A 14095-nucleotide genomic window follows, 5' to 3' on the forward strand; every position below is an offset into this window, starting at 1 on the left:
GGGCGGCCAGCTCTAGGAAGAGTCTTGGTGGTTCCAAACTTCTTCCATTTAAGAATGATTGAGGCCACTGTGTTCTTGGAGACCTTCAATGCTGCAGCCATTTTTTGGTACGCTTCCCCAGATCTGTGCTCTACGGACAATGGTTGAGAGAATGCCAAGAGTGTGCAAAGCTGTCATCAAGGCAAAGGGTGGCTACTTTGAAGAATCTCAAATATAAAATATATTTTGATTTGTTAAACACTTTAATTGGTTACTACATGATTCACACAAAGTCACCATTCTACACCCAGCCATGTAGAGAGGCATGAGAACGCAAGGAGAAAGACGAGAAACTATTGTTGCTGTGTACTGTGAATGGACTGAGGACAATTCCAGGGAATTTTAAAGTTTTTGTCATTTAGGTTTCTTTTTATTCCATTTCTTTGCCTCCTTTAGTTTATTTTTGTAAGAAAGATGTTTTATTACCATGTCTATCTTCAGAGAGAGAAGGCGTGCCCGTCCATCTTGAGAACGTCGCTATGCTTGGGGGTTCACTTTGTGACGTGATTGGTAGACTGCACACATGAAATTATTTTATTTTTTCTCCCCCTATACATTCCAGGAACGCGCTTGGTTTCCAACCACCTATCACTACCCTTCATCCCCATCCATTTTTAGGAAACGGTTCATTGAGGAAGATTTTCTGGATTGTCAGGCGACCATTCAAACCAATCAAGGACTTGACAGAATGTAAAGACATGACTCTATAGTATGCATGTGTGATATCCCTCAGTTTGGTAACTGACTGATGTATTGAAGGCTGCTGGGTGAAGTTTTTCTCTCGCCAAATGGACACATACAAGGACACATCCCCTAACCTGTATCTCTTTAGCTAACGAACGCTGATATTAAATTACCGACCCAATCTTTCTTTTTGTAAATAGACTGTAATTATTTTGTAGGCAACTTTGGCACAAGTTGTACGCCTCATCAGGAACATTTTATTTCTTTTTTTTTTGCAAACCCTAGGTTATTTTCAAAAGGGTGCTTTCTCATGTTAAAAAGAGAGGAAAGACAAATCAAGTGTGAAGAAGCAACAGATATGTACGATTTAAAGGATCTCACCCACGGAATCAGGATGTTTATAGGCTACTGTACTGTATTTGAGAGGAAAGCTAAATTGTTGTCATAGTCCCGTGTAGCTCAGTTGGTAGAGAATGGCGTTTGCAACGCCAGGGTTGTGGGTTTGATTCCCACGGGGGGCCAGTATGAAAAAAAATGTATGCACTCACTAACTGCAAGTCGCTCTGGATAAGCGCATCTGCTAAATGACTAAAATGTAAATGTAAAAAATTCCATATGTATTATTGCATAGTTTTTATGTCTTCACTATTATTCTACAATGTAGAAAATAGTAAAAATAAAGAAAAAGCCTTGAATGAGTAGGTGTGTCTAAACTACACTGCCGATTTTGCAGATTTTCCTACTTACAAAGCATGTAGAGGTCTGTAATTTTTATCATAGGTACACTTCAACTGTGAGAGACGGAATCTAAAACAAAAATCCAGAAAATCACATTTGTATGATTTTTAAGTAATTAATTTGCATTTGATTGCATGACATAAGTATTTGATCACCTACCAACCAGTAAGAATTCCGGCTCTCACAGACCTGTTAGTTTTTATTTAAGAAGCCCTCCTGTTCTCCACTCGTTACCTGTATAAAAGACACCTGTCCACACACTCAATCAAACAGACTCCAACCTCTCCACAATGGCCAAGACCAGAGAGCTGTGTAAGGACATCAGGGATAAAATTGTAGACCTGCACAAGGCTGGGATGGGCTACAGGACAATAGGCAAGCAGCTTGGTGAGAAGGCAACAACTGTTGCCGCAATTATTAGAAAATTGAAGTTCCAGATGACGGTCAATCACCCTCGGTCTGGGGCTCCATGCAAGATCTCACCTCGTGGGGCATCAATGATCATGAGGAAGGTGAGGGATCAGCCCAGAACTACATGGCAGGACCTGGTCAATGACCTGAAGAGAGCTGGGACCACAGTCTTAAAGAAAACCATTAGTAACACACTACACCGTCATGGATTAAAATCCTGCAGCACACGCAAGGTCCCCCTGCTCAAGCCTGCGCATGTCCAGGCCCGTCTGAAGTTTGCCAATGACCATCTGGATGATCCAGAGGAGGAATGGGAGAAGGTCATGTGGTCTGATGACACAAAAATATAGCTTTTTGGTCTAAACTCCACTCGCCGTGTTTGGAGGGAGAAGAATGATGAGTACAACCCCAAGAACACCATCCCAACCGTGAAGCATGGAGGTGGAAACATCATTCTTTGGGGATGCTTTTCTGCAAAGGGGACAGGACAACTGTACCGTATTGAGGGGAGGATGGATGGGGCCATGTATCGCGAGATCTTGGCCAACAACCTCCTTCCCTCAGTAAGAGCATTGAAGATGGGTCGTGGCTGGGTCTTCCAGCATGACAACGACCCGAAACACACAGCCAGGGCAACTAAGGAGTGGCTCCGTATGAAGCATCTCAAGGTCCTGGAGTGGCCTAGTCAGTCTCCAGACCTGAACCCAATAGAAAATCTTTGGAGGGAGCTGAAAGTCCGTATTGCCCAGGGACAGCCCCGAAACCTGAAGGATCTGGAGAAGGTCTGTATGGAGGAGTGGGCCAAAATCCCTGCTGCAGTGTGTGCAAACCTGGTCAAGACCTACAGGAAACGTATGATCTCTGTAGGTTTCTGTACCAAATATTAAGTTCTGCTTTTCTGATGTATCAAATACTTATGTCATGCAATAAAATGCAAATTAATTACTTAGAAATCATACAATGTGATTTTTTGGATTTTTGTTTTAGATTCCGTCTCTCACAGTTGAAGTGTACCTATGATAAAAATTACAGACCTCTACATGCTTTGTAAGTAGGAAAACCTGCAAAATCGGCAGTGTATCAAATACTTGTTCTCCCCACTGTGTGTGTGTGTGTGTGTGTGTGTTATATATATATATATATATATATATACTGTATATTCTAGATTTATGCTAAATGTAAAAAATTAATCCAGCTCATGTGCCACATCTTGTCATTACAGTCTTTGTGTGTAATGATGTGTGTTTGTGTGTGTGTGTGCGTGCGTGCGTGCGTGCGTGCGTGCTTGCCTACGTGTGTGTGTGTGTGTGTGTGTGTGCGTGCCTACGTGTGTGTGCATCCGTGTGGTTCCTTACGCTTATGTGTGTGTGTGTTCCCCAGGCTGAACTTCACTCTGAGACACCTGGACGTATCCTGCGAGGCCTACGACCATTTCCGCCACTGTCTGTGTGAGATGCAGGAGCTAAGGGACGGCCGGACATGCTTCACAGTGGAGCAGGTCACCCCCTCCTTCCCACAGTGCCTGCTGTATGAGCGCATAGAGCAGCTGGTGAGAAACACACTTTACTGAACCTAGAAAACCCCTACCCATCAAAATGTTTCTAGTAATATATCCTAAACCCATTACAAACAGAATGTTTCTAGTACTATATCCTAAACCCCTAACCAACAGAATGTTTCTAGTACTATATCCTAAACCCCTACCCAACAAAATGTTTCTAGTACTATATCCTAAACCCCTACCCAACAGAATGTTTCTAGTACTATATCCTAAACCCCTAACCAACAGAATGTTTCTAGTACTACAGTGGGGGTATTTAGTCAGCCACCAATTGTGCAAGTTCTCCCACTTAAAAAGATGAGAGAGGCCTGTAATTTTCATCATAGGTAGACGTCAACTATGACAGACGAATTGAGAATAATTTTTCCAGAAAATCACATTGTAGGATTTTTAATGAATTTATTTGCAAATTATGGTGGAAAATAAGTATTTGGTCACCTACAAACAAGCAAGATTTCTGGCTCTCACAGACCTGTAACTTCTTCTTTAAGAGGCTCCTCTGTCCTCCACTCGTTACCTGTATTAATGGCACCTGTTTGAACTTGTTATCAGTATAAAAGACACCTGTCCACAACCTCAAACAGTCACACTCCAAACTCCACTATGGCCAAGACCAAAGAGCTGTCAAAGGACACCAGAAACAAAATTGTAGACCTGCACCAGGCTGGGAAGACTGAATCTGCAATAGGTAAGCAGCTTGGTTTGAATAAATCAACTGTGGGAGCAATTATTAGGAAATGGAAGACATACAAGACCACTGATAATCTCCCTCGATCTGGGGCTCCACGCAGATCTCACCCCGTGGGGTCAAAATGATCACAAGAACGGTGAGCAAAAATCCCAGAACCACACGGGGGGACCTAGTGAATGACCTGCAGAGAGATGGGACCAAAGTAACAAAGCCTACCATCAGTAACACACTACGCCGCCAGGGACTCAAATCCTGCAGTGCCAGACGTGTCCCCCTGCTTAAGCCAGTACATGTCCAGGCCCGTCTGAAATTTGCTAGAGTGCATTTGGATGATCCAGAAGAGGATTTGGAGAATGTCATATGGTCAGATGAAACCAAAATATAACTTTTTGGTAAAAACTCAACTCGTCGTGTTTGGAGGACAAAGAATGCTGAGTTGCATCCAAAGAACACCATACCTACTGTGAAGTATGGGGGTGGAAACATCATGCTTTGGGGCTGTTTTTCTGCAAAGGGACCAGGACGACTGATCCGTGTAAAGGAAAGAATGAATGGGGCCATGTATCGTGAGATTTTGAGTGAAAACCTCCTTCCATCAGCAAGGGCATTGAAGATGAAACGTGGCTGGGTCTTTCAGCATGACAATGATCCCAAACACACCGCCCGGGCATCGAAGGAGTGGCTTCGTAAGAAGCATTTCAAGGTCCTGGAGTGGCCTAGCCAGTCTCCAGATCTCAACCCCATAGAAAATCTTTGGAGGGAGTTGAAAGTGTTGCCCAGCGACAGCCCCAAAACATCACCGCTCTAGAGAAGATCTGCATGGAGGAATGGGCCAAAATACCAGCAACAGTGTGTGAAAACCTTGTGAAGACTTACAGAAAACGTTTGACCTGTGTCATTGCCAACAAAGGGTATATAACAAAGTATTGAGAAACTTTTGTTATTGACCAAATACTTATTTTCCACCATAATTTGCAAATAAATTCATAAAAAATCCTACAATGTGATTTTCTGGATTTTTTTTCTCATTTTGTCTGTCATAGTTGACGTGTACCTATGATGAAAATTACAGGCCTCTCTCATATTTTTAAGTGGGAGAACTTGCACAATTGGTGGCTGACTAAATACTTTTTTCCCCCACTGTATATCCTAAACCCCTAACCAACAGAATGTTTCTAGTACTATATCCTAAACCCTACCCAACAGAATGTTTCTAGTACTATATCCTAAACCCTACCCAACAGAATGTTTCTAGTACTATATCCTAAACCCTACCCAACAGAATGTTTCTAGTACTATATCCAAACCCTACCCAACAGAATGTTTCTAGTACTATATCCTAAACCCCTAACCAACAGAATGTTTCTAGTACTATATCCTAAACCCCTACCCAACAGAATGTTTATAGTACTATATCCTAAACCCCTACCCAACAGAATGTTTCTAGTACTATATCCTAAACCCTACCCAACAGAATGTTTCTAGTACTATATCCTAAACCCTACGCAACAGAATGTTTCTAGTACTATATGTCACGGTTTCGGCCGAGGCTGCTCCTCCTCCTGGTTCGGGCAGGCTTCGGCGGTCGTCGTCCCCGGAGTACTAGCTGCCACCGATCGATGTTTCATGTTCGTTTGGTTTTGTCTTTATGTTGTACACCTGTGTCTTGTTAGTCCTCGTTAGTGTCCTATTTAGTTCTCGTTGGTTGTGTTTGTCTTTGTGTGTGATTGCTCTTCTGTTTTCGTGTTGGAGCTACGTACTTCCCTCCAGTGTTTTGGAGAGGGTTTTCGCACATGTTAGTGCGCCGTTTGTTTGACGCCTGTGTGCGCCTGTGATTTCGCCTTCGGGCTTATTGTGCTTATTTTCTACGTGATTATTGCACTAAAGTCTTTTGGACTGAGCTTCTCGTCCTGCGCTTGATTCATGCACCACACCCACCTTCAGCACCCCTTGACAGAATCACACACCAGAATGGAATCAGCAGGATCTGCAGTTACGCCTGAGTCGCTGAGGAGCATGTCCGCGGCCAAGATGACCAGATACGACAACTGGGGACCGCTCTACAGGACGTCATCAACACCTTGCACCGATGGGAGGCCAGCGGGGTACCCACGCCTCCACCTACCCTGCCAACCCCATCGGCCGGTCCACCAGTCCCAGGTCCGGAACCAAGGGGGATTCGGCTCTCGCTCCCGAGGGCATATGACGGAACAGCTGCCGGGTGTCAGGGGTTCCTCCTGCAGGTGGAGCTCTACCTGGTCACTGTACACCCGGTGCTCTCGGGACACGAGAGCGTTTATGCCCTCATCTCCTGTCTCACGGGCAAGGCGTTGGAGTGGGCTAACGCCGAGTGGAGGAAGATGGACGCCAACACCATCTCCTACGCCGAGTTCTCCCGTCGCTTCAAGGCCGTGTTCGACCATCCACCTGAGGGCAAAGCGACAGGGGAGGAGGAGCGCACAGGCGTTTGCTCTAGAGTTCCGGACTCTAGCGGCGGACGCAGGGTGGAATGAACGGGCCCTCATCGACCATTTTCAATGTAGCCTACGGGAGGACGTTCAACGTGAGTTGGCCTGCAGGGATACCCATCTTACCTTCGACCAGTTGGTCGATATGTCCATCCGTCTGGACACCCTGCTGGCCACCCGTGGACGTCCCGAGGGGGTCCGTCCATTCGCCCTCCGGCACCTCCGAGCCGAGCCCTATGGAGCTCGGGGTGCGGCGCTAGAGAAAGGAGGAGGAGGAGCCCGAGGGGGCCTGTCTCCTGCACCAAGTGCGGTCGTGGAGGGCACACTGCGGCCAGGTGCTGGGGAGGGTTCTCCGGGGAGAAGACAACAGGCCACGCACTGGGGGGCCTCCCAGGTGAGTAGACGTCCCACTTACCCAGAGCTTTCTGTTGCGCACTTTTGTATACCTGTTTGTTTTCCACAGGTTGCACCTCATTCCCAGCATAAGGCGCTAGTAGATTCAGGCGCGGCTGGGAATTTTGTTGATCGGAAGTTTTGTGTAGATTTAGGGATCCCTCTCCTACCTGTTGACAAACCTTTTCCCGTTCATGCCTTAGATAGCCGCCCGTTGGGGTCGGGGGTTGATTAGGGAGATCACAGCGCCACTTAGGATGTGTGCGCAGGGGGTCATGAAGAGACTATACAGCTGTATCTGATCGACTCTCCTGCGTACCCAGTGGTGCTGGGAATTCCCTGGTTAAGCACCCATAACCCTGCTATTTCGTGGCAACAGAGGGCTCTCGATGGGTGGTCTGCTCAGTGCGAGGGGCGATGTCTGGGTGTTTCCGTGGGGGCGACTTCGGTGGAAAGTCCAAACCAAGTGCCCGCACTGCACATTCCGCCTGAATATGGGGATTTAGCTCTCGTGTTTAGCAAGACTAGGGCGACGCAGTTGCCTCCTCATAGACAGGGGGACTGTGCGATTGATCTCCAGGCAGGAGCAGCGCTCCCACGGAGCCATATCCATGTATATCCTATAGCTATGGAGACTTACATAGCCGACTCTTTGAGACAGGGATACATTCGGCCCTCCACTTCTCCCGCCTCCTCGAGCTTCTTTTTTGTGAAAAAGAAAGATGGAGGGTTGCGCCCGTGCATTGATTACCGTGGTCTCAATCAGATTACTGTGAAATACAGTTACCCACTCCCTCTGATTGCGACCATGACGGAGTCATTGCATGGAGCGCGGTTTTTCACAAAACTGGATCTCAGGAGCGCGTATAACTTGGTGCGCATTAGGGAGGGCGACGAATGGAAGACAGCGTTTAGTACCACGTCAGGTCATTTCGAGTATCTTGTCATGCCATATGGGTTGATGAATGCTCCATCAGTCTTCCAATCCTTCGTAGATGACATTTTCCGGGATATGCAGGGACAAGGGGTGGTCGTGGTACATTGATGATATTCTGGTGTACTCGTCTAGCCGAGCCGAGCATGTAACCCTGGTGCGTCGTGTATTGAGGAGGCTGTTGGAGCACGACCTATATGTCAAGGCAGAGAAATGTCTGTTTTTCCAGGAGTCGGTCTCCTTTTTGGGTTATCGGTTGTCCGCGTCAGGGGTGAGAATGGAGGTGGATCGTGTGTCCGCTGTGCGTAATTGGCAAACCCCAACCACTGTAAAAGAGGTGCAGCAGTTCTTGGGCTTTGCGAATTACTACCGGAGGTTTATCCGGGGTTTTGGACAGGTGGCAGCTCCCATCACGTCCCTTCTGAAAGGGGGCCGGTGCGCCTGCATTGGTCAGCTGATGCGGACAGGGCCTTTGGGAGACTGAAGGACCTGTTTACGTCGGCTCCGGTGCTGGCGCATCCGGATCCCGCATTACCCTTTCAGGTTGAGGTGGACGGCGTCTGAGGCAGGTATAGGGGCCGTTCTCTCTCAACGGTCCGGCTCGACACCTAAACTCCGCCCCTGTGCTTTTTACTCAAAAAAGCTCAGCCCGGCGGAGCGTAACTATGACGTTGGGGACAGGGCGCTGTTAGCTGTAGTTTCAAGCCCTTAAGGTGTGGAGGCATTGGCTTGAGGGGGCTCAACACCCTTTCCTCATTTTGACTGACCATCGGAACCTGGAGTACATCCGGGCAGCGAGAGACTGAACCCTCGCCAGGCTCGATGGAGTATGTTTCTCACCAGGTTCGTATTTAAAATCACGTACATCCCTGGGTCCCAGAATGGTAAGGCAGATGCACTGTCCTGGCGGTATGACACGGAGGAGAGGTCCGTTGAGCCTACTCCCATACTACCGGAGTCTTGCCTTGTGGCACCGGTGGTGTGGGGAGGTCGATGCTGAAATCGAGCGAGCGGTGCGTGCACGACCCCCAGCCCTCCACAGTGTCCTGAGGGTCGGAAGTACGTTCCGCTCGAGATTCGGGATCGACTCATTTACTGGGCTCACACGTCACCCTCCTCTGGACATCCGGGTATTGGCCGGACAGTGCATTGCCTTAGCACTAAATACTGGTGGCCTACTTTGGCTAGGGATGTGAGGGTTTATGTCTCCTCCTGCTCGGTGTAAGGCGCCCCGACATCTGCCCAGGGGTAAGTTACAACCCCTGCCCGTTCCACAACGACCATGGTCCCACCTCTCGGTGGATTTTGTGACAGACCTTCCCCTCTCTCAGGGGAATACCACCATCCTGGTCGTTGTGGACCGGTTCTCAAAGGCCTGTCGTCTTCTCCCTATGTCGGGTCTTCCTACTGCCCTTCAGACCGCTGAGGCCCTATTTACCCACGTCTTCCGGCATTACGGGGTACCCGAGGATATAGTGTCTGATCGAGGCCCCCAGTTTACCTCCCGTGTTTGGAGAGCGTTCATGGAGCGTTTGGGGGTCTCGGTTAGCCTTACCTCAGGGTACCACCCGGAGAGTAACGGGCAGGTAGAACGTGTCAACCAGGATGTGGGTAGGTTTCTGAGGTCGTATTGCCAGGACCGGCCTGAGGAGTGGGCACGGTACATTCCCTGGGCCGAGATGGCCCAGAACTCTCTCCGCCACTCCTCTACCAACCTAACCCCCTTCCAATGTGTGCTAGGTTACCAGCCGGTTCTGGCACCGTGGCAGCAGAGCCAGATCGAGGCCCCTGCGGTGGATGATTGGATGAGGCGCTCGGAAGAGACGTGGAACGCTGCCCACGTCCACCTGCAGCGGGCCGTCGTCGTCACAAGGCGAGCGCCGATCTCCACCGCAGTGAGGGGCCGGTGTACGCACCCGGAGATCGAGTCTGGCTCTCTACCAGAAACCTACCCCTCCGCCTGCCCTGCCGGAAGCTGGGTCGGCGGTTTGTGGGGCCCTTTAAAGTCCTGAGAAGATTGAACGAGGTGTGTTATAGGTTACATCTACCTGTTGAGTATAAGAATATTAACCCCTCGTTCCATGTGTCTCTTCTCAGGCCGGTGGTAGCTGGTCCACTCCAGGACAATGAGATAGGAGAGACTCCTCCGCCCCCACTGGACATCGAGGGGCTCCGCGTCACACCGTTCGGTCCATCTTGGACTCCAGACGCCGGATGGGGGTCTCCAGTATCTCGTGGAGTGGGAGGGTACGGCCCGGAGGAGCGGTGCTGGGTGCCGCGGAGGGACATCCTAGACCCATCTCTCCTGTCGGAGTTCCACCGGGACCATCCCGCGCGCCCTGCTCCGCGTCCTCCTGGTCGTCCCCGAGGCCGGGGTTGGCGCACGGCTGGAGCCGCGCGTCAAGGGGGTACTGTCACGGTTTCGGCCGAGGCTGCTCCTCCTCCTGGTTCGGGCAGGCTTCGGCGGTCGCCGTCCCCGGAGTACTAGCTGCCACCGATCGATGTTTCATGTTCGTTTGGTTTTGTCTTTATGTTGTACACCTGTGTCTTGTTAGTCCTCGTTAGTGTCCTATTTAGTTCTCGTTGGTTGTGTTTGTCTTTGTGTGTGATTGCTCTTCTGTTTTCGTGTTGGAGCTACGTACTTCCCTCCAGTGTTTTGGAGAGGGTTTTCGCACATGTTAGTGCGCCGTTTGTTTGACGCCTGTGTGCGCCGTGATTTCGCCTTCGGGCTTATTGTGCTTATTTTCTACGTGATTATTGCACTAAAGTCTTTTGGACTGAGCTTCTGCGTCCTGCGCTTGATTCATGCACCACACCCACCTTCAGCACCCCTTGACACTATATCCTAAACCCTACCCAACAGAATGTTTCTAGTACTATATCCTAAACCCTACCCAACAATGTTTCTAGTACTGTATCTAAACCCTACCCAACAGAATGTTTCTAGTACTATATCCTTATATTTCTACTACACTGTGGGACTGTGGGGTCTATTTAACAAACCTAACACAATGGTAAATCTACAAACCTAACACAATGGTAAATCTACAAACCTAACACAATGGTAAATCGAACAAAATGGTAACTCTACAAAGCTAACGTAAGGGTAAATCTACAAACCTAACGCAATGGTAAATCTACAAAGCTAACACAATGGTAAATCTACTAAGCTAACACAATGGTAACTCTACAAAGCTAACGCAAGGGTAAATCTACAAACCTAACGCAATGGTAAATCTACCTAACACAATGGTAAATCTACAAAGCTAATACAATGGTAAATCTACAAAGCTAACACAATGGTACATCTACAAAGCTAACACAATAGTACATCTACAAACCTAACACAATGGTAAATCTACCTAATACAATGGTAAATCTACAAAGCTAACACAATGGTAAATCTACAAACCTAACACAATGGTAAATCGACCTAACACAATGGTAAATCTACTAAACTAACACAATGGTAAATCTACTAAACTAACACAATGGTAAATCTACAAAGCTAACACAATGGTAAATCTACACAGCTAACACAATGGTAAATCTACACAGCTAACACAATGGTAAATCTACTAAGCTAACACAATGGTAAATCTACCTAACACAATGGTACATCTACTAAGCTAACACAATGGTACATCTACAAAGCTAACACAATGGTACATCTACAAAGCTAACACAATGGTACATCTACAAAGCTAACACAATGGTACATCTACAAACCTAACACAATGGTACATCTACAAACCTAACACAATGGTACATCTACAAACCTAACACAATGCTACATCTACAAACCTAACACAATGGTACATCTACAAACCTAACACAATGGTACATCTACAAACCTAACAATGGTACATCTACAAAGCTAACACAGTGGTAAATATACCTAACACAATGGTAAGTCTACCGAACACAATGGTACATTTACAAACCTAACACAATGGTACATCTACAAAGCTAACACAATGGTAAATCTACAAAGCTAACACAATGGTAAATCTACAAAGCTAACACAATGGTAAATCTACAAAGCTAACACAATGGTAAATCTACAAAGCTAACACAATGGTACATCTACAAACCTAACACCATGGTACATCTACAAACCTAACACAATGGTAAATCTACAAACCTAACACAATGGTAAATCTACAAACCTAACACAATGGTAAATCTACAAAGCTAACACAATGGTAAATCTACACAGCTAACACAATGGTAAATCTACACAGCTAACACAATGGTAAATCTACCTAACACAATGGTAAATCTACTAAGCTAACACAATGGTAAATCTACCTAACACAATGGTACATCTACTAAGCTAACACAATGGTACATCTACAAACCTAACACAATGGTACATCTACAAAGCTAACACAATGGTACATCTACAAAGCTAACACAATGGTACATCTACAAAGCTAACACAATGGTACATCTACAAACCTAACACAATGGTACAGCTACCTAATACAATGGTAAATCTACAAAGCTAACACAATGGTAAATCTTAGCGCTGGCGGAAGCACTATAGGTCCAGGGCGGGTGTCTGAAATAGTTTAGCTATTTTCACAGCGGGAATTATGAGCGCAAGACCTGGCGGTGGCGCGAAAGGGCTGGGTTTTGATGAATAAGTTGTAGGTGTGTCGAGGCATGACCCCTCACTGGCCAATCAGAACATGCTCCATGGCTAAATATATGGTTGCTTCAAGTTGGTTATTTACGGTCTTTTATGTATTGTTGTCATCAACTCCAATTCCGATGTTAGACATTCTCTTTTTCCAGGAGTTGTGGAAAGTGACAGCGGTGCCTGTCTAACCCCCTCAGAGGAGCTGATCTGCTCCTAGACCTGCACCTTGACCTGCACCTTGACCTGCTCCTACACCTGCTCCTACACCTGAGACATGGAGTTTTCTGATCTTAGACCTAGTGTTTTCTGAACCTCTTGTGGTCAGTGTTGATAAGGTATTGATACAATATAGAGATTATTTAGAAACAGTACCAGTCAAAGTTTGGACACACCTACTCATTCAAGGGTTTTTCTTTATTTTTACTATTTTCTACATTGTAGAATAATAGTGAAGACATCAAAACTATGAAATAACACATATGGAATTCATGTAATAACCAAAAAAGTGTAAAACAAATCAAAATATATTTTAGATTTTAGATTCTTCAAAGTAGCCGCCCTTTGCCTTGGTGACAGCTTTGCACACGCTTGGCAAATCTCAATTTGTCTGTCATAGTTGACGTGTACCTATGATAAAAATTACAGGCCTCTCTCATTTTTTTAAGTGGGAGAACTTGCACAATTGGTGGCTGACTAAATACTTTTTTTCCCCACTGTATGCTGAGCACTTGTTGGCTGCTTTTCCTTCACTCTGCGGGCCAACTCATTCAAAACCTTCTCAATTGGATTGAGGTCGGGTGAGTGTGGAGGCCAGGTCATCTGATGCAGCTCTCCATCACTCTCCTTCTTGTTCAAATAGCCCTTACACAGCCTGGAGGTGTGTTGGGTCATTGTCCTGTTGAAAAACAAATGAAATTCACACTAAGCGCAAACCAGATGGGATGGCGTATCGCTGCAGAATGCTGTGGTAGCCATGCTGGTTAAGTGTGCCTTGAATTCTAAATAAATCCCTGACAGTGTCACCAGCAAAGCACCATCACACCTCCTCCTCCATGCTTCACGGTGGGAACCACACATGCGGAGATCATCCGTTCACCTACTCTGCATCTCACAAAGACACAGCGGTTGGTACCAAAAATCTCCAATTTGGACTCCAGACCAAAGGACAGATTTCCACCGGTCTAATGTCCATTGCTCGTGTTTCTTGGCCCAAGCAAGTTTCTTCTTATTGGTGTCCTTTAGTTGTGATTTCTTTGCAGCAATTCGACCATGAAGGCCTGATTCACACAGTATCCTCTGAACAGTTGATGTTGAGATGTGTCTGTTACTTGAACTCTGTGAAGCATTTATTTGGGCTGCAATTTCTGAGGCTGGTAACTCTAATGAACTTATCCTCTGCAGCAGAGGTAACTCTGGGTCTTCCTTTCCTGTGGCGGTCCTCATGACAGCCAGTTTCATCATAGTGCTTGATGGTTTTTGCAACTGCACTTGAAGAAAGTTCTTGATATTTTCCGTATTGACTGACCTTCAT

The 14095-nt window shown here is 46.7% G+C and overlaps 1 protein-coding gene across 1 annotated transcript in view; it reads left to right on the forward strand.

Annotated features, from left to right (window-relative positions):
- The window catches only part of LOC121556134 (methyltransferase-like protein 22), a 53779-nt gene extending 40819 nt beyond the window's left edge, over nucleotides 1-12960 (forward strand). Inside the window, exons 12-13 of the mRNA XM_041870022.2 lie at nucleotides 3253-3421; nucleotides 12720-12960. Coding sequence (XP_041725956.1) covers nucleotides 3253-3421; nucleotides 12720-12752 — 202 coding nt within the window. The 3' untranslated portion in view covers nucleotides 12753-12960. The remainder of the gene's footprint in view (nucleotides 1-3252; nucleotides 3422-12719) is intronic.
- Nucleotides 12961-14095: the final 1135 nt, after the last annotated feature.

This window comes from Coregonus clupeaformis, unplaced genomic scaffold (assembly GCF_020615455.1).
Source record: "Coregonus clupeaformis isolate EN_2021a unplaced genomic scaffold, ASM2061545v1 scaf0469, whole genome shotgun sequence".
NCBI classification, from domain to species: Eukaryota; Metazoa; Chordata; class Actinopteri; order Salmoniformes; family Salmonidae; genus Coregonus; species Coregonus clupeaformis.